Here is a 25,447-nt window from a genome sequence, read left to right as displayed (position 1 = left end):
TTTAAACATTCACTTGTAAACCATCGATGGATCAACAGAAACCATCCAAACGTAATAATTAGAGTAGGACGAACTTGTTGTTGACCACTGTTCATGGCTCTTATTCAGTGTAATGTCTGAGACAATGTCTATTACCATCACTGTGTTTACTGTACTGTAGCGGTCTCTATTCAATTGGATGGAAATGTAAAATCAAATAGCCCGGCAGTCTTAAGATTACCAAAGCTGTAGTTAGTTAGAAAGTTATTTTCTCAGGTCTACAGATTGTGTGGAGACAGTTCTTTATGGTGAATTCCCACTCTGTAAACAAGAGGAGGCATTGTGGTCAGCTCTTTTAACTGAGGATGTATGGAACCGCTCTAGTTCAGGAAGTTCGATCTCCAGGGGTGCTTGATCCGCAGACCAAGTGGGAAACTGCATGATCAGCTGGAAATTACGGTGTGCCTTGTACAAAAAAATAATGCTCTATGCTCTGCCGCACAAAGGAAGATCATATTTGCAAGAAGGTGACAATTATCTCCCTTTAATCTACTTATGTAGTTGCAACAATGAGGTACAAAACCTAAACCAGAGTTCTGAAAAGTGCAGTATCAACTCAACGACTAGTAACACAGTATGGAAAAAAACAAATGATGTTACGGAGGGCATTAAAGGTAAAAACAAACTGATCATTAGCATGAATTTCCTGTTACAATGACTGGACAAAAAGCAATAAAACATCACAATTTAATATTAAAATATAATTTCAATTATTTAAACATGACCTTAAAAATGTGTAAAACAATAGTAGCTGAAGCCTAGTCTCTCAATTTGTAGCAACTAGAACTGCCCATTTCTGTAAGTGGGAGTAGACAGATTGTAATCACACCTCTTTATCCCTATCCCAAATACATTTTTTTAGCAAAACCAGGTCAGCTTGCCCTCATGTTTTTCCTCTCCTCTGCAGCGCTCACACTAGTGTTCCCGGAGTGTTGCTAGTTTAGCCACACCCTAGGATTCTGTGCTTTCATGAGTCTCACATCTAGTATAATGTAGGCTTCACTTGCCTTCGAGTAGCTTCATGAAAATGGTGATCCAGTGACCTTCCTTCACGGCTCCATACACTGGGACCACATGAGGCACTGTCAATCCTGTACATGTCGTCAACTCCTCTGCACGAAAACGACTGACATGAATCTAAAAGGGAAAGAAAAGGTAATCATATAGTGAGTGGCTCGTGTCAACAGGTTTCCAAAAACATTAAAATAGCAAAGAGTTTCAACAAAAACAGTAGAGTGCAAGCCAGTGAAACACACAGAGCAACAGCGCTTCAAGGACTCTGAAATAAAGATAAAATATTGGAATCAAGTGAAGTGTGAGGCCTCTGCATTGAGTGGAATTATGTCAAGTAAGGTATTCAGCATGGAATGTTTAAGATATTTTCCATTCTTAAAATAACCTCTAGTGAGAAGGAGTATACTATTTTTGAGTCTGAAGGCAACTTATTTTAGGCATTCATGAAGATGTGCAGTCTGTAGGACAAGATTCATGTCCTGAAAGCTGGTTGTTTTTGTTGCTTTCAGAGACAACTGAGTCATAATTTCATTGAGGTGATTTGCGGTGAGGGGTGTATTCAGAACCGAGATGACGTGGGCATAAAGGAAAAAGGGTTCTGTAGGAACGGTAATCCGGATTACAGATATTTGCAACAGTCCAAGCTGACCGATCCCTCATATACTATCACCATCTTTCTGTGAGCCAGACTTAATTGATTGAAATTGTTTTTCGGTTTCAAGTCCAAACCTAGAGTGTTACTGTACCCTGCTGCCAGAGATAAATGCCCCTACAATTCCTCTTCTCCCCCGAGTACTGGTGAAGATAAAGAGGGAGCCGTGCAGGCTGATCCGGATAGCCCAGTGGTGGCCCAGACAAAACTGGTTCACAGAACTCCTGCTGCTGTCGGAGGACCGTCCGGTTCAGCTTCGACCAATTCCATCGCTTCTGACAATGTCCAGGGGTCAGGTACTCCATCCGGACCCGAAATCCTTGCGATTAGCGGCCTTTCTCCTGAACACTGAGTTTAGTCATCTAAATATCTCACACAAATGTAGGAGGATCCTGTCCAAGGCTAGAGCAGATAATACAAACAAAACCTACAGGATGAAATGGAAGAGGTTTTGTCTGTGGTGTAAGAGACATAGCATTCACCCTCTTACTGCTGGAACTCATCAAATTATCCCTTACATTCTGCTGTTATCAAAGTCAGGATTGGCTCACGCTTCCATCAAGGTGCATTTGGCTGCGTTATCCCGCTACAGGAGGTCTTCATCAGGCCCATCCTTACGGTCATCAACGATTATCAAACAGTTTATGAAGGGATTGTTTAGGGTTTTTCCTCCAGTAAAACCTCCACCACCACTGTGGAATCCTAATATAGTACTGTCAAAATTGATGAAACCACCGTTTGAGCCTATACATAGAGCGGATCTTAAGTTCTTGTCCTGGAAGATGGCTCTTCTCATTGCACTAACTTCAGCGAGAAGAGTAGGGGAACTGAAAGCGCTCACGATTCAGGAGCCTTTCCTACAGTTTCAGGAAGACAGAATGATTCTGAGGACTAATCCAAACTTCATTCCTAAGGTACCAACTGATTTTCATCCGAATGAGCCGTTAGTGTTGAAACGTTTCTTTCCTCGTCCATCAACAGCCGCAGAGAGAGTGTTACACTCTCTAGACGTTCAAAGATGTCTCAAGTTCTACTTAAAGGAAACTAAGAGCTTTTGTAAATCTTCTCAGCTCTTCGTCGCCTTCAGCGCACCCAGGAAGGGTTTCCCTTTATCAAAAAGGGGAATTGCCAGATGGATTTCCAGTGCAATTGTCTACTGTCATCAAGCGGCTGGAAAACCTCTAAATGCACGAGTGTGTGCTCATTCAACGAGGGCAGTGGCCACATCCACTGCACTATTTGGAGGAGTGCCAATCCTGCAGAGCAGCGACCTGGCATCTACGCACACCTTCACCAGGCACTACTGCTTGGAGGCAGCCGCAGAGTCGGATGCGGCGGTGGGAGAGGCGGCACTGCAGAATATCATCCACTAACGGTGAGCCTTCTTTCCATCCCTCCATCCTTTATTTCTCTTGTTTTACAAAGTCACATTATATATATATATATATATATATATATATATATATATATATATATATATATATATATATATATATATATATATATGGTATGCTTGATTTTCAAGTTGTATTACATGATTATGAAATGTATCAGAGGAATGTGCTTTGTAATCGCACTGCTCGCTATTCTGATTCAGGCGTGTGAATCTATTTAAGTTCCAATACTGGAGTAAGAAAAGAAGTTACTTACCTGTAACTGTAGTTCTCCAGTATTGGAAGCTTTCATAGATTCACATGCAACCATCCTCCTCCCCTGAGAGGCTCACCTCGGATTTAGCACAAAAAGTGTTTTATATGCACAAGTGCGCGAAAAATATGAGGGGCAGAAGGTTCTCTCAGGAGTGTTCTAGAGGGTGAGGAGCTCTGATTGGTTCAGGGAAAAGTTTGGGCCTTTTTTACATAACAAAGGCTATGGGTTGCAAAAGGGAAATGGGCCTAGGCCTCTTTTCAGTTTGCTATACTGCTAAGCATTTGAGGGACAGAGCCTACTTAAGGTGCTTACTTACTTTGTGCAACACGGACTGCATAGACCAGCATGCTTGTTGGTATTCATGAAGCCACACCCACTTAGGGCGTTTTTTGTTCGACTATTAAATGAACGAATCCTGCACAGAGTCTTCTCTCCCTCATTGAAGCTTTTTCCATGATTACGAGGCGTCCCAAGCCTCGAAACGCGTCGGATGGGAACCAAATATTAAAGTCTTCAGCAGCCAGTTAACAGCGAGGCTTGCACTGCCAGAAAGCGGGATTCAGCGTTGTGTGCCCTCTCGAAGCTCAAGGGCTCTTGCTGCAAAACCAAATATTACACGGCTGCCCTGGCCGTGGGGAGGAGCACCAGTCTCTCCCAGGACTGCAATGTCGCATGTGAGACGGCTTTGGGCAAGAACTTTCTTCTCCATCGAGCACGCTGACTCCAGGGGGATTACGCATGGCTGCAGAATTCTTTCTCCTACTTAAGGACACTAACAAGCGCCAAATGAACATTTCAGGGACAGAGCCTACTTAAGGTGCTTACTTACTTTGTGCAACACTGACTTCATAGACCAGCATGCTTGTTGGTATTCATGAAGCCACACCCACTTAGGGCGTTTTTTGTTCGACTATTAAATGAACGAATCCTGCACAGAGTCTTCTCTCCCTCATTGAAGCTTTTTCCATGATTACGAGGCGTCCCAAGCCTCGAAACGCGTCGGATGGGAACCAAATATTAAAGTCTTCAGCAGCCAGTTAACAGCGAGGCTTGCACTGCCAGAAAGCGGGATTCAACGTTGTGTGCCCTCTCGAAGCTCAAGGGCTCTTGCTGCAAAACCAATATACATACATATATATATATATATATATATATATATATATATATATATATATGGTATGCTTGATTTTCAAGTTGTATTACATGATTATGAAATGTATCAGAGGAATGTGCTTTGTAATCGCACTGCTCGCTATTCTGATTCAGGCGTGTGAATCTATTTAAGTTCCAATACTGGAGTAAGAAAAGAAGTTACTTACCTGTAACTGTAGTTCTCCAGTATTGGAAGCTTTCATAGATTCACATGCAACCACCCTCCTCCCCTGAGAGGCTCACCTCGGATTTAGCACAAAAAGTGTTTTATATGCACAAGTGCGCGAAAAATATGAGGGGCAGAAGGTTCTCTCAGGAGTGTTCTAGAGGGTGAGGAGCTCTGATTGGTTCAGGGAAAAGTTTGGGCCTTTTTTACATAACAAAGGCTATGGGTTGCAAAAGGGAAATGGGCCTAGGCCTCTTTTCAGTTTGCTATACTGCTAAGCATTGCTTTTTTAAATACCGGAGACTCCCGTCTCGACGACGGGGAATGATTCAGGCATGTGAACCTATGAAAGTTCCAATACTGGAGTAAGAAGTAATTACGAATATGGAACCATAGGGTTCACCAAACTAATATACATAACCATGCAAAATGTTGATCAGATGTTAAACCTAGTATTTGCCTAGATCCCTGGCCAAACAAACGTGTTCATCTAAGCAAAACCTTAAAAAACTACTCCCTAAACATTTTGTCATTAAAGTTTAGCAGCACTCAAAACCACTTAAAATACAATTTGGGAGCCTCCTAAAACATCTCCAAGAAACCAATAGCAGAGCCCTTTTTTGAGAAAGAAAATTTAAATCAGCCGACAAGACAGGCATCAAATAGCTGGGACAGATCTAGCTTATATGAAAATGCTGGGCCAGAAGCTAGTGTATTACTGGGAAGAAAACTCAAAAACTACTATGAAAATTCAATGTAAGGCTATTCGGCAGGGTATCAATTTGAACAGCAGCTCAAAATCACAGGATGCCTGTGCCTCAATGTCACAAAGAAAGCAAGTGTTGTAATTGGGAACCCATGCTGAGACTTCCTTAAAATTCTCATACTCCTGAAAATTGGAAACTTCAATACACATAAAGGCACTATTTTTACCTCACCAGACCACAGCAAATATACCGACAATCAACTAACTAATGATGCAGAGATGCCACCCGTCACCAGATATGAGCCACTGAATCAAAATCACTAACCGTTTAGATTACTGCAATATACTATACATGGTGGCCCCCAAGAAATAAACTGACAAGTTTTGGTGAACTCAAGATGCTGTGCACAGTCTTCAAGCAATCAGGTGTAGGGACCAGTATACTTTCAGGAGTCTGACGCGCACTAAATCCCTAGCTGGAGTCTGTCACGAAGTCAATGGCATCAATTAAATGTAACCACTAACCTCTGAGAGATGTCAGCAGGAGCGATGGAATACCGTAATCTCCCCAGCCTCTCCAGGACACACACACACACACACACACACACACACACACACACACCGGGCCTAGCAAACGCCGCTATATATGTATGTCCCTCAGGGAAAAGGGGAAGTGGATAAAATAATAAACAGCTGCCAAAGATACGCCTTCTCTGGTCTAGGTTCAGATGTCATCTGGTGTAAACCCTCACGGCAAAGCTAGTAGTTGTCTACCTCTGGGTACTGCAGGTAAGGGAAGAAAGCTACACATTAGTACCTACAAATATTCAGACGGCTATAATATGTTTTGCAAGTCTCACACAACTTACACACAACACATGGCAGCTAATCAGGATAAACAAGGAACCCTCCATCCGCATGAGAATGCAATCAATGCAAAGGACTTCAATGTATATAAGCGTTAGCCTCAACGCTGTTTAAGGTCAGTAGTAGAATAATCACCAGTTAAACCACAGCGCTCCTGCGCCTTCTGAACGCATCCAGGTACAATGGCAACAACCAAAAAATCATCAAGAAAATAAAGGAAGTACCAAAATCAGCAAGGAATAGAATACAAAATCAGCAATGCAAAACAGGAAGGGATTTTACAGAGCTCCGATTTTGCTTTTAAGGAAGCCCTGTTGTATTCCCTGGTGTCCTTCTCTTTTCTGCAGAGTGCACCTTAGTTTAGGAAAAAATGTTGCAGCTTTACTCTCGTGATGGAGAACGACCACGCGCTTCCAGCGCTGTTCCCCGCATTACAGAGTTTGCAATGCCACAGCCCTGAATAACAGGCTGGAAGAAAAGGTTAATTGGAAGTCATTAACTTCCAGTGCAGTTCCACAAAGCTGCCGAGCATACGAGCGCCAAGACGGAGAGCTGACTGCGCAGCCAGCGCTTCTCTCCCGTCTCGCGCTGCAATTACCTGGATACTGAAGGAGAGTCAAACATCCGAGGATACTAGCGTCTTAGATGCTCCTCGTGCAAGGACTCGCTCTCGACTCGTCGTCAGGAAGTAAATTGACAAGCCCCGCTCTGGGATTTCAGACTGGCTTTGTAGGAAGGGCTACTGGTGCACTTCCGGTTCAGAACTCACAAGACATCTGGGACATTTAGTCCCTAGCGCGCTATGCTCCTTTTAGTGGTGCTTAAGGCCTGGAAACTGCCTGCCCGTTTCTGCCACATCTTCTTCCTGAGAGGGGGAGGTAGCCTTAATCCCCCATGTCTCGGGAAAAGCTTTGTGGTTGCTACAGAGTCTAAGGCTAGAAAAAGGAAAGCGACTCTCTCGCATGTGATGAAACTAAAAGAAGCACCATGGCTGAGTGATCAGAATAATAGCTCCACACCTCTAGAATGCCTAAACCCCTCACTTATAACAACTAACCCAGAGTGTTAGCCTTCAAAACTGACCCAAAGATGAGTCTCCTCGAATAAGCTTTCATATAACACAATACTTCAAAGATAATTCAGCCTCCAATGCCCTTTACTTGAGAACTTGTGTCGGTCAACTCAAGGAGCAAAAGGCTCCTTGCAGGATCCCAATATTAATAACTAATGATCACTGTACATACACCTATGTAAGGGTTGCGGTGTGTAATGTATTAGTCTTGCTTTCCTTTCTGTGTCTCATAAGTTACACTATTGAGTAGCAGAATACTATAAGATTAGTAAACCCGTCAAACTTTTGTAAAAAGACTAATCTGGAGAGTGCTGAAGGCCTCGATCTTACTCTCATAGTGTACTCTAGACCCAACATGTCTTAGGAGTACTGCTCTAGGAATGTATTCAGTCAAATGTACTCCATGGCAAACAAGCACTGGCGTTGCCAATCGGTCTCGCAGTAGGAAAGTTGGAGCTATTACAATTGCAAATAATGCCTTTTATTTTTGTTTTCATTTTAAAAACATAAAGGGCTTTGTCATTTACAAAACCAATAGTTCCAACTTTCCTACTGCGAGACCTATTGTGCACTGCACAGTGTGGGTGAAAGTGGCACTGCGTGTGTGTGAGTGGCTTTGAGTGAGTTGCGTTGCGTGGGTGAGTGGCGTTGCATGTGTGAGTGGCGTTGCGTGGGTGAGTGGCGTTGCGTGGGTGAGTGGCGTTGCGTGGGTGAGTGGCGTTGCGTGGGTGAGTGGGGTTGCGTGGGTGAGAGTGGGGTTGCGTGTGTGAGAGTGGGCTTGCGTGTGTGAGAGTGGGCTTGCGTGTGTGAGAGTGGGCTTGCGTGTGTGAGAGTGGGCTTGCGTGGGTGTGAGTGGCGTTGTGTGTCTGAGAGTGGCGTTGTGTGTCTGAGAGTGGCGCTGCGTGGGTGTGAGTGGCGTTGCGTGGGTGAGTGGCGTTGCGTGGGTGAGTGGCGTTGCGTGGGTGAGTGGCGTTGCGTGGGTGAGTGGCGTTGCGTGGGTGAGTGGCGTTGCGTGGGTGAGTGGCGTTGCGTGGGTGAGTGGCGTTGCGTGGGTGAGTGGCGTTGCGTGGGTGAGTGGCGTTGCGTGCGCGAGTGGCGTTGCGTGCGCGAGTGGCGTTGCGTGCGCGAGTGGCGTTGCGTGCGCGAGTGGCGTTGCGTGCGCGAGTGGCGTTGCGTGGGTGAGTGGCGTTGCGTGGGTGAGTGGCGTTGCGTGGGTGAGTGGCGTTGCGTGGGTGAGTGGCGTTGCGTGGGTGAGAGTGGGGTTGCGTGGGTGAGAGTGGGGTTGCGTGTGTGAGAGTGGGCTTGCGTGTGTGAGAGTGGGCTTGCGTGGGTGTGAGTGGCGTTGTGTGTCTGAAAGTGGCGCTGCGTGGGTGTGAGTGGCGTTGCGTGGGTGAGTGGCGTTGCGTGGGTGAGTGGCGTTGCGTGGGTGAGTGGCGTTGCGTGCGCGAGTGGCGTTGCGTGCGCGAGTGGCGTTGCGTGCGCGAGTGGCGTTGCGTGGGCGAGTGGCGTTGCGTGGGTGAGTGGCGTTGCGTGGGTGAGTGGCGTTGCATGGGTGAGTGGCGTTGCGTGGGTGAGTGGCGTTGCGTGCGCGAGTGGCGTTGCGTGGGCGAGTGGCGTTGCGTGGGTGAGTGGCGTTGCGTGGGTGAGTGGCGTTGCATGGGTGAGTGGCGTTGCGTGGGTGAGTGGCGTTGCGTGTGCGAGTGGCGTTGCGTGTGCGAGTGGCGTTGCGTGGGTGAGTGGCGTTGCGTGGGTGAGTGGCGTTGCGTGGGTGAGTGGCGTTGCGTGGGTGAGTGGCGTTGCGTGGGTGAGTGGCGTTGCATGGGTGAGTGGCGTTGCGTGGATGTGTGGGGTTGCGTGGGTGAGTTGTGTTGCGTGGGTGAGTTGTGTTGCGTGGATGAGTGGGGTTGCGTGGGTGAGTGGCGTTGCTTGGGTGACTGTGGCATTGCGTGGGTGATAGTGGGCTTGCGTGGGTGTGAGTGGCGTTGATTGTCTGAAAGTGGTGCTGTGTGGGTGAAAGTGGCACTGCGTGGGTGTGAGTGGCTTTGCGTGCGTGAGTGAGTGAGTGAGTGAGTGAGTGGCGTTGCGTGGGCGAGTGTGGTGTTGCGTGGATGATAGTGGGCTTGCGTGGGTGTGAGTGGCGTTGCGTGTCTGTAAGTGTTGCTGTGTGGGTGAAAGTGGCACAGAGCCTTTGATGTGGCCTGGCGCAGGAGAAATGCTGCTGCTGCTAATTAAATATAAAAAGTGTTTAGGGACTCACGGCTGCCGAAAGTAACAAGGCAGTGCTGGGAGGGGGGCTGCACACCAACTGAAGTGCTCTGTCTGGTTGCACGGCCTGCGGCCGGCCGTGTGAACTGATAAGCATTTGAAGTACACAGGCATGCTGTGACGGAGGTGTGAGAGGTCTGGCAGGGAACAGATGGCCTGGCTGTGAAGCAGGGGGCGGGGCAGCGCTGGGGAAGCCTGTGGGAGGGTGATTGATGCCTTTGATGTGGGGAGGGAGGAGAGCCTTTTGCGAGCCTGCAGGAGAAATGCTGCCGATGCATGTGCATGTTTAATCACGTAATTCACGTGAACTTAAAGAAAACCGCGGCTGAAAATCCCGTGGTTTGAAGAGGATTTTGCCGACTTGAATTCTCCCCATTTCCCATTCCTGCGGAATGGTAAAGGCGAGACCTAAAAAAGGAAAGAGATGCACTCTAGTTTACTGTTGTTAAAGAGGATTCCATTCATTTTATTCCATGGCGGTCTTATTCGGAGAGATGTTAACTCTTCATGACGCATCCATGAGTTTTTTCTTTTCTTCTGCACGTGTTTTTTTCATTTTGTGGACTGTACAATGGTTATAATAATGTAACCTCGCAATACAAAATAAAGTGTACCCTCTAATTCATCCTTTATAAATGCTCAATTTTAGTTCTAGACTGCGAGCCAACTAAGGGACAGCTTCTGTTTTCATAGCATGCCTGTGCCTGGCACTAACATCAGGAAGGGATACATACAGCAGTAAGATTATATTATATTTTACAGCACAGACATACGCCCCCTGCCATGTTGGACAGTACAGCCATACCTTTTTAGCAGCACACTGGAATCCTGTGGTTGTGTCCTTCACTTTGTTCACCTCACCAAAGGAACCAGATCCTAAGATCTCTGGAAACTTGGACCACTGGGCTTCTTCTCGGTACTCATAATCTACGGGCTGTAGCTTCTATGAATAGATAAAGCAACATGAAGGGGGAAAAAAACGTCACAACCGAGCGCAGCAGAAGCTTTTTGGAAATATGAGCAAACAAAGAAAGGCGAGAGGAAAAACAATCAAGTGCAGAAAATAAGGCCCATTATAAACACAAACGTATCATAATGTATTATATTTCACCCTAGTAACAATTCAGCAATCATACTCATGTGCTCATTGTGTTGAGGAAAAACCTGGAGCTAAATATCCTTAGAGCCTTCTAGCCACTAAAAGGCAATCGTGCAAAGAAGCACAGTGAGCATGCAGTTATACACACAGTGTCCTTTGGAAAACAAGCCGCCGGTGATGCCAGAGAAATTTCCTTTTTATTAATGAGATGATAAAAAAAGAAACCTTGGCCGCACGCCACTTAAGAGGAGTACAAGCGATTATGTCTGAAGTCTAAATGCAGGAACAAAACTGGTTCGAGAAAACAAAATCATGCAGCTGCAGCACTGCATTATTATGCTTCCAAAATGGGCAGCTTACCATTTCACATAGCAAAACATTCTCACAAACTAACAACAGTTAGACCATAACAATTAGTAATGGATAAGTACAGTGAACACTTCAGTGAAGTTATCTGGAAAATTACATTCTTTACGATTTGTCTCCAAGAAGTTAACTGAAGGGTTATTTTACGTTATTTATGCTCAATTGCCATCATGCGAGGAGGCATTCATGCGTATATTTAAGCTTTTCATATTAGCGTCTGCAGTCATTTTAAAGACTCCTGCATCGGCCCTACACTTGAGAAATGAAGTGTTACTTGAATCAAATGAAGGGGTGTCTTCTTTCTGTAGCATCCAGCAATAACACCCTACTAGTGTAATGACCACTGGGTGGTATGCTTACCTCTGAAAGGAGGACGCCTTCGTTCACGCTATCATCCTGACGATACCCACACGAACGATGCTCGCTCTCACTCCAGGTCTTGGCCAGGCCTGTCAGGTTGTTTAGTTCCCCGAGACTCACACTTCCTTTCAAGGCATCCACTGTGCATTCTTCCACAGAAAGGTTGTCAGAAATAGCGTGAACAGATGAATCGCCATATTTCGGAACACTGTGCTCTAGTTTATGGTCAGAGAGGTGATACTCCTCAATGGAGTAAGTTGGGTCATCCAGGAATAACTTCAAGGATGCTTCACTTTGGGATTGATTATGCAAGAAGTATTGAAGTGGAGAAACTTTTGGATTTACGAATGAAGAGTGCTGCAAGGTACAGGGTTCGGGATGTGTTGTCTCTGGCTGAGGAAGAACATCTCCACGATCGTGAAGCTTCCCTACAACACCAACGTGGTACAAGTACTGATTCGGGCTTATCAACTTGTGAAGCTCTTTAATTCTTTTCTCTGTAACTGTGGGCAGTTCATCTGTTTGTAGGATTTTTCCATCTTTTACAGAATTAAACTGGATAACAGAAGGCTCTTTCAGGGACCCAGTCAGCCATAAGGTTCTGCTGTCGTAAAATGTGCTGTTCCAGGGTTCATCTTCCTGAAAGCACAGAAGAAAAAACAACAGTAACACTTTAGATTATAGTGAATACTTATAATCACATGGTGGACAAAAGACGACCTTTTCGTTTCTAAGACCTAATGAAATTACTTCTTACCTGGACTGGTATCGGTGGACAGCTTTCCTGCTCAGGAGTTTTGGCCAGTCGGGTTGCAGGTTGCTCACCCACTTGCAGACGCACCTTTGATGCTTTTTTGCGTCGCTTCTTCTTGGCTTTGTTATGGCTCCTGGATTTCCAGGCAGCAGGTGACATTTTTCCCTCCGTTGCATTTGCCACATTGTTGGGGATGTGCTCAAAATTTTCCAACAAGCTATATATGTAGAACGGAAAATGTGCCAGAGACTTAGAAAACACTGATTGAGGATTGTTACTGTCAGTGGTATGCAGGGTGGTTCATATTAATAAACAGAATGCTGCCTACACGTTTACATGCTACAGGACTCCAGTAAATTAAGCTAACCGTAAATCTAATCAGTAGAAAAGCCAGTTTCACAAGCTTATCTGTTAAGAGTTCACACACTGAAAATGCATATTCACCTACCGTAAAAAATCAATTCCACAGATATTAGTAACCCTTCATTAACTGCCCATCATGTCAGATCGCCTGCATAGTTGTACACTGCCAAAAATAACACGTGCAAACCTAAATTCAATAAGTCTCAACAAACTAGTCTCAGAATAATCCCACAACGGTGAAACCTTCATTGAGGAGACAACATGGTGGGCAACTATCTGGATCATCAGCCTGCTGCAGTGCATTGATAATGCTCAAGTAAGGCAGTTTTCATTAATTAAAATGTTTTTGTGCCTGTATGAAACGCAATTTTCTGTTTCAAGTAGTGTCATTCTTGTGCAAGATAATTTTCAGGTAATGCTCGCAGTGCATTTCTCATTAACGACAAGACAGTCGATGTGCCCGCCTGAAATGCAGTTCACCAGCTCACCAATACCCTATTACCACTTTTTCTCGTTAATGAAGGCTTAATTTACTGTTGCAAATAAATGAATTCTTGAATTATACATTATCGGCCTTCTAGTCTTCTGTAGAGTTCTGCTTGCAACAATATTACTTATTTAAATCCGGCTGTCTAAAGGGGAAATAAAGTATGAATGTAATTTCTGAATATAACTGTGCTAAGCCATATATGCAGAGCTACTCGCTTAAAGACAAGTAAACTTGGTGGACAGCCATAGATTTAGCTGATAGGCAGTTTTAAGATGCTGACACAGGGCCACTGTTAATAAATAAAATAAGAAGAAGTTAAACTTCTGAACAATTCCTACTAAGGATAACCTCAAGCTGGGTAAATGTCAAGGCAAATAGTTCAGAGGAAACTCTGTGGATGGCTTACGCTATTCTTTATTTAACTTCCAATTAATGGATTTTCGTATCTCAGTTCCTCAATTTAGGTTTTACAACTCTGGTCACTCTTCTCCATTTGAGTTATCTTTGTTCCTCTATTTATATTATCTTTGTTCCACCATTTAGTTTGTCTTTTCCTGTTTTTATTCTCTCTTCCCCTTGAACTTTTCTATATTCATTCTTTGATGCTCTAGCCTGCTCTCTATGTTCTTCTGTGGTGGTGGGGTCCCATGTCTTGCTCTTCATTGCATCTTACACCATTTCTCAATTCCATAAATGTTAATGCTTTTTTCTAGACCTCCCTCCTTACAGATTTTCACTCCTCTTGTTCGGTTACAGATTAATTTCTATTTTATCACTTTTGTATTTTAGGACATGTTTAGCTCTACATAGCCTTTCACAGCTGTGCCAATATCATAGCTCTGTTGGTGAACCCATTTCATGGCTCAGTTTGTGCAACCCTTTCAAGGCTGAGACTTTGCATCAGTTTCAATGGTGTGTGTTTTGTTGTCCATGGTACGGCCCTATAAACATTTGATCTCCTGCCAAGGGTGTTTGGGAGAGTCCCCTTAGATATGAACGTCAGTATTTAACTTTTTATTCACTTTTATGGCTCTGTGTGAATCCTACATGCAATATAAAGTGCATTGCTGCTAGTTAGGGTCATGTTTTTGCTCAACAAACATCAGGATACCCACTTTATGTTCCATCAGAAGCAAGTTGGCTAACAACTCCCTCAAAAGTCCTCTTGTTCTCGAGGCCACAAAATAGTGTAAACAGAGTTTAAAGTTTCTCAAATTAAACCTGAAATCCTTTTAAAATGTCGTAGCCTTAGGTACTGCAATCCAGGTCCTTGCTTCTCCTCCATAGACTGTTGTGTTAAACTGGTTAACACCGAGAGGACTCTGGATACTATGGCTGATGCAGATTTGCTATCCCTACCCTAGAACATGATGGGATCTAAAAACCGCTCCTATCAGAGTTCCTTGAAGAATTCTCCCATTTCTAACATTCGCCCAGAAGTTCTCGAAGCCTTTATCTAATATAGGATGAACTTTTGAAATAGGGCCTATTTAACTGACCCTTTCGGACAATCAGCTGGTATGATAGCGCAGTAAGCTTAGTGCTCACTGTTGAGATCTATGTGAGATCTGTGGGTCGAAGATTCAAACCCCAGCAAGATCGACAGTGTTTTTAATCCTTCAAAGTTGGAAAAATCAGCAGTAATTTTGAGTGGGTAGTAATGATTTTATATTAAAAAAATTATATACCAATCACTCTGTATTAAAATGGCATATAAAACAACAAAATATGCAGGTGGAATTAAATGTAGCTTAAAAGCCTTTGAACGGGTTTCCACTGAACTCCACTCTCTACATGAGCAATTGGTCATGAAAGAGGTCAATCAAAAATACGTTATGATTCTAGCACAGAATCTACACAGTCCCTTACTTTCTTTGTGTCCAATTATAATGTATTATTCTCCCCTCTGTATCTCCGCTCCACTTATGATCTTCCTATATGGAATTCCTATTTATAGTTCTGTCCTTTCACCTGGCCAAGGTCAGTGGTCACTACTTCCAGATCTAGACCAACTCTAGAAGTCCCTTCCTGTAGCAGGAAAATTGTTTATGCCGGGATATGCGGACATGCACTAATTTGTTACTGCACCATGAGATCTAATATGGGTAAAAGATTACTCTACAAAAACCCTACAACATAACTATCAAATAAAAGAAAAAAACATCAATTTTTCAGGGTTTTATTTACTCCCTTGCATGTGCTCTTCTGCCCCCCTCACTGTACGTGAGGGTGTGCTCTGCGCAATGTGATAGGAATATCCGTTGCATGGTAAACAGGTAGCCCTAAGTGCCCAACTGCATGTGAAATTGCTATCCTGAATTATTTTGGCCCCCGACATCACACTATGGGCCTAGACTGACAATGCAAGGTTCAACACCTGTCCTGTGACCTGCATGGATACACCAAGAATGTCCTCATAGTAGCCATTGGCCTACCGTCAATTCTCTGGGTATATTACATAAAGCAGTAGTTGCAGCGAACCCAGCTTTGTGAATTCATAGCGTACCCAGCTTTATGAATTCATAGTATGACCAGACCTTTTTTCTTTGTCAGCAACAGAGCGGTCTATTGCCTTCTCTTGTTTATGCCTGGAGCCCCCTCCCCTCAATGCTATTATGTGAAACTCTCAATCCTAAGTACACATACGGTGTGAATGTCAAGTATGTTTGTATGTGCAGTATGTGTGTAGCACATGACAGTAAGAGTCTGTGTGTGTTGTATGAGTCAGAGTACTGAGGCCAGTGGCATCCATTTGGATACCCCGGGTTTAGCCTGGAAGAAGATGGAGCGTGAGGAGTGCTTCCCCAGACAAGGGAAGTGTACTGCCTAAATTCCTGTGGCTGGAGAGTGGAGACCCATCCCTGAAGTGAGAAGGATGGAGGCAGGACTATCTTAAGAAGTTCCATGAGAGTCTGGTTAGCAAAGGACTGCTGATTCGTTTTTCAAGAGCACTGCCACTTAAGAGGAATGTAGCGAGGACGGGTGAGTGACGAGGCTGCATTTTCTGTTTTTAAATGTGAGGTAGTGCTTGCCCTTCTGTGTGCCTCCAATTACTGATTCATGAAAGCTGATGATAGTCAGCTGCACACTTCAATGAGCCCTTGTTTCGAGTACTGCTGCTTGGAGCCACCCCAGTTGCTTCCTGCATAGGCGGAGTATTAATAGCAGCCTAGAAATTACGTTTGAAAGATAACCACCCCAAACTGCTTTTGAAACCTTTGGCGGGATTAGTTTCCCAGTATGGAAATTATGTATAAAAATGAGATTCTAACTAACCCCCTTTGTTCCAATTCCAAGTTCCCCATAACAAAGGTATGACGTGCTCTACAGAGTACTGAAAGGAAGCGGTGTGACCAGGGCTGGTGTTTGCATGACAGACAGTCTTGAAAAGTAAAGGAGACATCACAACTTCATGAAGAAGCCGAAGATCTACAAAGCCCTAGCACCTACAAGTCTGCCTCCCTGCTCACAGAGCTTGGGGAGGTGAGTTAATGGCCCTGATGGAAGGTCATTTGCACAGGAGAAGAAGCCAGCTGTTTTCCCAAGGTGAGGAGCACCCAGAAGTTGACAACTGACCTAGGGAGCTAAGCTGGAGCTGACCCATTGTTGTGAGGTTTCCCAGTCTCCCTTCGCAGGCCCAGCAGTCGACCAAGTGCCACCTGATGATTCGGTATAACTGTTGCTAAACCCCAGCGTACACCAAGGAGGAGTGGATGTCACCACCAAAGCCAGAGCCAATCCTGGCCTGTAGGCCTCAACTGCCAAAACATACACAAACCCCATGTTAGCCGCTTAACCGCGGCGTGCAGCAGTTTAGTTTAGCGGAGTGGGCGGGGTCACGTCGGCCAACGGACGTGCGCAGGACTACGGAGGTAGTGCTCGCAACGGCTGTTGGCCGACAAACGCATGGAAGGGTTTAAACCCACGGAGGCCATACCTGCACCACAAGCACTTGTAGGATATCGCCCTGGAGACTCCATCTCCCTGGCCCACCAAGTAGTCCTGCTATGCTGCTCCCTCGCCACAGCTCTGAGTCAGTGGAAGCGTGCTGAGAGACCTGGAACAAGGAGTGCCCTGCAGCGCCTGCAGACCATGGCAACGTGAGCAGGTAACGGTGCCGCACAGGAGTGGTTCAAGCAGACATGCAGACCGCGTTCTGCAGTGGGAACAGTGACTACTGCCTAGTGATCCCTGTAAACTGGGAACAAACCCTTGAACTGAACTACAAACTGCTCTGAGCGGGGGTAGACCTAGCGAACTGCACCTGTGTTGATCTGGGATTATGACTTGATTTGCGGCGCTACGGACACTATTAAGATTCCTAGAAGAGAGAAAGTGTCATAGTAGGTGGGATGTTTTAGGAATCATAGCTGCACATACATTGTTATATCTGAGCCCTAATGAATTGTGTCATAATGTGTTTGACTGTCATAATAAAGTACGATTCTTGTACAAAGACCAGCACTGGGCTAGACAACATAATTGTTGTGTCTGTGGTGTTATGAGCTCGTCCTCCACACTATCTGCCAGGGACGCTTGGACGGCTGAGAGAGTAATGAGTGGAAAGGGTTTTTCTTGGCCCAGTTTGCAGAGCCACCGTAGGGCAGATCCCAGGACCACAGTGGCAAACAACCTCAACCTGATTATATATGGGTCCGGCAGCAAAGTAGACTTTTGCATCCAACGTCTAGTTATCTGATTTGCGTCACAAGTTTGACTTCTGGGGTATCTTTCGCTTTTAGTTTTAAGTACTGAATGCTCTGATGATGGGCATGCAGAAAGTGTTCATGTAGCAGAAGCGGCCTTTCTTTCCTGCTGCTGCACATACTCACTGATGATGGTGCCCTGTAGATGAGACAGGGGCAGACCACATCATTGAGGTCAGGAGCTGAAGTGGTCAGTGCTCTGAACTGACCATCAAAGAAGAGGGAAAGAGTTACAGGTTAAACTGCCCTGACATTAATTTGGTAGGTCTGGCCAGATTTAGGAAGTAGTGTCACCGTTTGAAGCCCTGCAAAATGCAGAGGGCACACCCCTCAGTCTCTCGGGATATCAATTGGTTGGCATTATTTGTAGGAACGAGACCTATTTATTCAGAAATTTGAACAAGACAGAGCAGACCGCTACTGGGCCAGAACCTGTGCTCTTCCCAAGCCTAGTTTATGTTAACAGCTTATACAATGCATTGCACAATAGCAAGAAGCAGTTTTGCCCCACCCTTATGATACTGCTCTGCTAAACATATTACCTTTGTACAAGCACTATCAAAAATAAGATTAGAACCACAGAGCCACTAAGATAAACAAGCCAAGTTCTTACCTGTACTGTTTGGAGCCGGTACTATAAAGCACTCGCTGTGAAGAGCTGGGGCAGATCTGCTGATTATTTTCACCTGTGTAAAAAGACAGTTTAAAGCAATAAACGTAAGCTTGTGATTGCCATCGAATATGAATTCCTGGTTCCTACCCTGCATGCAAACAGCCAAGAAAAGATGTCACAGAACCACACACACTTGCTTTGAGTGTAACAGTGTCTATGTACAGTTGAGCATTCTTTCAAATGGAGGAGCTGAGCTGCAAAGCCCTCGCCTTGTGTTTCATTTTCCCTGTACCTCACTTGCTAATTGAATGTGCCCACCAAAAAACCAGCGAGACAGGTCTAAGTTGTGTGCAGTAAGGGATGAGGAGGATGGGGAATACTGCTGCCACCACCATCATCAAAGGCGGCCTGTAATAGGCCTGCAAGACCAGGCTAAGAAGCCAGAATGAGGCAGCTCCTAGGCCAAACGGCATTCCTTGCACTGAACATCCACGGTGGCATCTCACCTGCATCTGTTCACTTTTGGAATCATTCATTTTATTTCTGCATCTTTAAGGCTGGGGTAGGAGGCAGTCAGCTACTCTTAAACTTGACCCTGTCCAACTAATGCTACCGCCTATAAAAGATAACAGAAGCCAGTTCTCTCTGAAGGTACCCCAACACCACCCATGCCAACACGCCTGGCTATACCCAGTGGTTTTTAATTATGTAGAAAGACCCTGCTTCTCAGACCCACTACATCTAGTAACCAGGCAAAGGGTGATTAAAGGTGGTTACTGAAAGCATGAGATCAGTTGTGAGCTCCCTCATCATTCTCAACTTTATCCCACACTTTTCCTCTCCCACGCTGACAGCCCATAGCGGTCCATGGCGCTTACATTCTGGATGAGTGATGATAGAGATGCTGCGAGCAGCTCCATCGGTTTCTTCTTTGGCGGTCCCTTTACAGATCACATTGTAGAGGTTCGGCCAAGCCACTTGAAAGACCTCCTGCTCCTCTGCTTTGCCCACCGTGCTTGGTTTCTCTACCGCTGCCTCGCTGGACCCCTTGGCAACTGTAAGGTCCTTCTGGTGCCCCGTGGCTGGGTAAGGCGCTCCTTGGCACTCCGCACGGAGCACAGCCATTTTCCCACCACTCTAGAATCGGTTCTGAAAAGGAGAACATTAAGATTATGCAAACATACAAGTTGCTGGTGCTGGCAGAACAAGCATAACAGAATGTACAAACATGGGACATTGCAAAAATCATGATAATGGACTAGGGGCCTGTTGCCTCATTACACACTGAAAGGAGACAACCTATTATAGAACGTAGAAGTTTGTCTAAACGGAAACTCGGTTGGATTTTGCATTGCGTGGGGAAGTGGTGTGTGTTCGTTTAACTCAATTCTTCGTAATGGTAAGAGATAGCCTAAAACGGACCGTGGATAAGTCAAGAGGTCTTTTTCTGCTTTCAGTTTCTGTCTGTCGGTGGGTGGGTGGGTGACTGTGGAAAAGCAATTTGGTTGCTTTCCAATGAAAAACTCGGTGGCATGGAAATCTGCTTACTTTAGGTCCGACGCTGGAACTCTTAGAACGTCCCTAGATGGCAGGATGGCTCAGTGAGTTAATGTTTACCACTGCCATCTGTTGGAATAGGAAGGTCGCGAGTGTGAATTCCACAGGGCAAACTCAGCCTGTCATCATGCCGAGTTCAGTAAAGTAACATCAATCTGGGTAATAGGAATATCTGTTATTTACATAACTTAGAAACAGCGGTAAAAACACTATGAAGCGCACTATGCGTACAAATAAGTGATCTCCAGAACACAGAGAAATAGGAGGGTCGGGGGTCTTAGTAGGAGACCAGCCTCATAAAGGAGATTGTGCAATACAAGGGGGGGAGGGAACCATAATTCTGGCTTGTGCAAGGACACTTATCTTAACCTGGAAACCTAGCTGCTCTCCAGGAACTTCCACTTCCTGTGAAGACCGCAACACCACCATCTTCCCACTCAGGTAAATGTAAATTACATTGGAAATAGCAAGCATACAAATAAAATATGTATTTGGTTCAGCAGATGCAGGCAATTCACTGCAGCCAGGAGGCCTGCTGCATTTACAGTTAGTAGCCCCAACCCCAGCAAAGTCACTGGGACCCAGATGCAGAGAGAACTCAAATAAATGCGTTACAAACCGAGCAATATGGGAGGGGCGTTCACCTGTAAGGGCATTAGGGCTATGCACTTTCTGTTAGTGGACCACCACCCGGAAGTAAAATGAATCTAAATTGTATATCGGTTATGACACAGCGGACGCGCGCGCCGAAGGTGCGCCAAAGGTAAGCTTGTCTACGCCCGTCCGCGCCTGGACTGCGCCCAGCGCCAGACCCCTGCAAAATCCACTCCGCCCGCATAACGTACGACGCCGCAACCCTCTCAGCCCTTAATCCCGGCCGACCACCAAACTGCTACCAAGCCGCCCCAGGACACAACCATGGACCCTTCACCTGCCACTCCTGCAAGTTCGACTGCATCAAGACCCACACCAAATCCACTAACTCCAAACAGAGCTCTGACACTAACCACCTGAAGTGCATCCTGGTCAACACCCACTCGGTCCACAGCCACGCCATTGAACTCTGGAACCTACTCGACACCACATCGCCGGACGTCGCCTTTCTTACAGAAACCTGGATGAACGCCTCATCAACGCCCGACATCGCCATAGCCATCCCTGACGGCAACAAGATTATCAGTAAGGACCACATCAACCAAACAGGAGGAGGCATCACCATTGTCCATAAGAACACCATCCGCATCACGACCAGTTCTGACGATCACCTCGCAGCCGCCGAACACCTTCACTTCCAGATCCACACAGACCCCAAGACCACACTCAGAGGCACCCTCATCTACAGGCCACCAGGACCCCGCACACAATTCAGCGAAGACATCACTGAATTCATCAGCCCACACGCCCTCCCCTCCGAGGTCTACATTCTACTGGGAGACCTAAACTTCCACCTGGAAAAGAACAACGACAGCAACATCACCACCCTTCTGGACAACCTCGCCAATCTCAGACTCAAACAACTAGTAAAAACCCCCACCCACTACGCCGGACACACGGTCGACCCAATCTTCACCTCCAGCAAGCACATCTCCTTCAATCACACCACAGCTCTCCATTGGACAGACCACAGCTGCGTTCACTTCAACTACAAAAACACTACGACCCACAACCACCCACAACCAATTCCCCGCAGAAACTGGAACAAAATTACCACCGACCAGCTCTTCACATCGCTTCACCAAAACCCTCCTGCAAAATCGTCGGACCCAAACCTTGCAGCCACCAACCTCAAACAATGGATCACCCACAGCGCTGACGAATTAGCACCCTTGAAAAAACATCAAAGCAAGCAAGGCAGCAAAAAAGCCCCATGGTTCAACGATGACCTTAAGAAATCCAAGAAGATCTGTCGCACCCTTGAGAAAGCCTGGAGAAAAAACCCAACCACTGACAATCTGGCCACCTTCAAGAACGCCACCCGCAAACACCACCAACTGATCCGATCCACCAAGAAATCAGCATTCAAGGATCGACTCGACAACAACGCCCACAACAGCAAGGAACTATTCAACATTGTCAAAGAATTTACCAACCCCACCGCCGGCACCAACGACATCACTCCCTCCCAAGACCTCTGCGACTCCCTAGCCTCATTCTTCCACAACAAAATCGCTGACATACATAACAGCTTTGAAAACCAGTCCGGAGACCAGTCCACCCCACCCTCCTCCGAACTAAAACCCCCCTCCAACAACTTTTGCGCCTGGAACCCAATCACCACTGGAGACAACATCCGCCTGATGAACTCCATCCACTCAGGATCGCCAACCGACCCATGTCCCCACCACTTTTTCAACAAAGCAGATTCCATTATCGCACCCCATCTCCGAGACGTCATCAACTGCTCCCTCAACTCTGCTACCTTACCGGAAAGCTGGAAACATGCCGAACTCAGCGCCCTCCTGAAGAAACCCACAGCAGACCCCACTGAACTTAAGAACTACCGCCCCATCTCGCTCCTCCCATTCCCTGCCAAAGTCATTGAGAAAGCCGTCAACAGTCAGCTCGCCGCCTTCCTCGAATCCAAAAAATCCCTCGACCCTTCAAAGTCCGGCTTCCGAGCCAAACACAGCACCGAGACCGCCCTCATCGCAGCAACAGACGACATTCGAACACTACTGGACAACGGAGAAACAGCTGCCCTCATCCTACTTGACCTCTCCGCAGCCTTCAATACAGTGTCATAGCACCCTTATACAACGCCTCAACAACGTCGGAATACAGGGAAAAGCATTGGACTGGATCATCTCGTTCCTCGCCGGAAGAACCCAGAGAGTCCGCCTCCCCCCTTTTAGATCAGAGGCCACCGAAGTCATCTGCGGCCTACCACAAGGATCATCACTCAGTCCCACCCTCTTCAACGTATACATGAGTCCCCTCGCATCCATCGCACCAACACCACCTCAACATCATATCCTACGCAGACGACACCCAGCTGATCCTCTCCCTCACCAAAGACCCAAACACCGCCAAAACCAACCTACACGAAGGGATGAAAGAAGTAGCCGAGTGGATGAAGAACAGCCGTTTAAAACTGAACTCGGACAAAACGGAAGTCCTCATCTTAGGATCATCCCCCTCCGCCTGGGACGACTCATGGTGGCCACCGGCCCTGGGAAACGCACCCATACCTACGGACCACGCACGTAACCTGGGCTTCATCCTGGACTCCTCCCTCTCGATGACCAGACAAGTCAACGCAGTCTCATCATCATGCTTCAACATCCTACGTATGCTCAAAAAAATCTTCCGTTGGATCCCCACCGAAACAAGAAAGACGGTCACCCACATACTTGTCACAAGCCGACTGGACTACGGAAACACCCTTTTCGCCGGAACCACAACCAAACTACAGAAAAAACTCCAACGCATCCAAAACACCTCAGCCAGACTCATACTAGACATCCCCCGCCAAGCTCACATTTCCGGTCACCTGAAAGACCTTCACTGGCTCCCAGTCAACAAGAGAATAACGTTCCGTCTCCTCACCCACACACACAAAGCCCTCTACGACGTAGGACCCGAATGCCTCAACACGCGCCTGTCCTTTTACACCCCCACCCGCCAACTACGATTGTCCAATCAAGCCTTCAACGCAATTCCACGCATCCATAGATCCACCATGGAAGGAGGCGGCCAAAACCTGGAATTCTCTCCCCACCCACCTCTGCCTTACACAGAACCACCTCTCCTTCAGAAAACAACTAAAAACTTGGATATTCGATAAGTAAAGTACCCCCCTCCCTCAAGCGCCTTGAGACCCTCTGGGTGAGTAGTGCGCTATACAAATGCTAAACTTGAACTTGAACTATACGAAATATTGAAGCACAACTACCGGAAGTGTTTAGCCACCTGGTATGCCTGACTGATGATGAATGGCGGGTATGCCTAATTAGCTGAGAGTTAATGAAGTACGGACGCTGGTAGTGCAAGGTCACCCATAACTCCTTGAAGCCCCAGTTGGTGGAGGGTCACCCGCTGGGTACAGACTATGTGCATGAACACTTACTGAAGCGTGGCTGGTGAAAGGTGCCAGAGCGGAAAAGGCCCTTAGTGAAAGTGGGTGCCTGAACTGAAAGCCACGAGCGCTCCCTCTGCGATCGAGGTATAAATGTATAATCACTACTAATGCAGGGCAGTAGGGGAACTCATAGCCATCACTTGTAAGTTAAAGCAGCCAATACGCTGCTGCCTTTGCTCTTCTCAACTGGCGTGGCTCAAGTATTGGGATTTAGGTGGCTGAGTTGGGGCACCATCGCTATGGGGCATATCAGAGCTGGCCTTCGCTAAAATAGAACCCTGGGCGTCAGTGGTGAGAATACTGCCGCCTTGCTTATTATAGTTATTAAATGAGGCAGCAGGGTATCCCTTTTGTGTTTAAAGGTCAGTACCTGGATGAGCACAAACATTCCCGGACCTCGCCCAGCTCCGATCACCGATAGCCTAGTTGCCTCGCGCAGGTGATGGTTTTGTTCATGTGTGCCAGCAGGGGTAGGAGTACAAGGGGCTAAAGGGTGCTAAAATCATCGCCCACTATATGATAAAGTGGCAAAGCGGACAGACAAGAGAAAGCTGGATCGAGAAGGGCGCTGCTGCTGGCATAACCTTAATGCACACAGCTCCACGCGCCCCTCAGAAAACTGGCGCCCGGGGCCCGGCTCGACCATGCTAAAGGCCTGCACCAGAGACAGTATTGGCCTCAAGATCTAGGTTAGGAGGCTTTGTTTGGGCTCAGTTCTCACCTAAGAACACTGTCTGCCAGGACGCCTGCGCAGACTGGCCACAAGCGTCAGATTTAATGCTACAGGTTTATTTCCGGGTCGGTAAAGGAGAGGACGAAAACTAGACCTCTTAGGGTTGAGGACATCGGCCTCGTTTATCTCACTTGAGAGTGTGAGTCACTGGACGCCCTGCCGGTGTGGGCGGCGATGGGAACAATAACCACAGTGAAAACTGACAGGAAGAAGAAATCAAAGCGGCGCAGCTGCACTCTGGACACGGCGCTGGCACGGCGCCCGGGCTCTATGAAAGACATCCACGCCCTCTCTCCCGCCACTCGCCCACGGTAACTCAATCCGCAGCAGGCGGTGTAAAAACGATCTCCTGGCGAAGGAAGGGTCGCAGCCAGGCCTGACTCAGACCCGCCAACCCTGCTCCCGATCCGTGTGCCGAGTTTAACCCCAGAGTGGGTGTGAGCTCTGCTTCCGTTCAGCCCAAAAGCGATCGGCGTGTTTAAGTATTCCCCAGACAGCATAGAGCCCCCAGACATATGGCGGCGAGGACGCCGGGCGACAACCGTGGACAGCTATTAAGATGTCTCCCCAACCACAAACAAGCTTGTACTCCCTTCCCACCCAACCACACACAAACTGCTAACTGTCCTCCATTCAGTATGCCTTAACAATCAGGAGCCGGCAACATTTTGCGGGCGTATACTTCGCGTAATTTCGGGAGCCGGGTACGCGGAATTCCAGCAGTTATTGCGTTTGATTGAATAAT

The 25,447-nt window shown here is 46.7% G+C and overlaps 1 protein-coding gene across 2 annotated transcripts in view; it reads right to left on the bottom strand.

The window, feature by feature from the left end:
* MAP3K14 (mitogen-activated protein kinase kinase kinase 14) overlaps positions 1–25,447 on the bottom strand; it is a 129,951-nt gene that overhangs the window by 39,445 nt on the left and 65,059 nt on the right. For both annotated transcript variants that reach the window (XM_086923846.1, XM_086923847.1), the window contains exons 2-7: positions 19,213–19,483; positions 18,335–18,407; positions 12,166–12,379; positions 11,409–12,047; positions 10,389–10,526; positions 1,047–1,176 (exon numbers count right to left, since the gene is read on the bottom strand). In XM_086923846.1, the coding sequence (XP_086779972.1) occupies positions 1,047–1,176; positions 10,389–10,526; positions 11,409–12,047; positions 12,166–12,379; positions 18,335–18,407; positions 19,213–19,459 (1,441 nt within the window). In that variant the 5' untranslated portion in view covers positions 19,460–19,483. The remainder of the gene's footprint in view (positions 1–1,046; positions 1,177–10,388; positions 10,527–11,408; positions 12,048–12,165; positions 12,380–18,334; positions 18,408–19,212; positions 19,484–25,447) is intronic.

This window comes from Lissotriton vulgaris, chromosome 5 (genome assembly GCF_964263255.1).
Source record: "Lissotriton vulgaris chromosome 5, aLisVul1.2, whole genome shotgun sequence".
Lineage (NCBI taxonomy): Eukaryota > Metazoa > Chordata > Amphibia > Caudata > Salamandridae > Lissotriton > Lissotriton vulgaris.
Note: the sequence above shows the minus strand (reverse complement) of the source record. Positions and strands in the feature narration are given on the sequence as shown.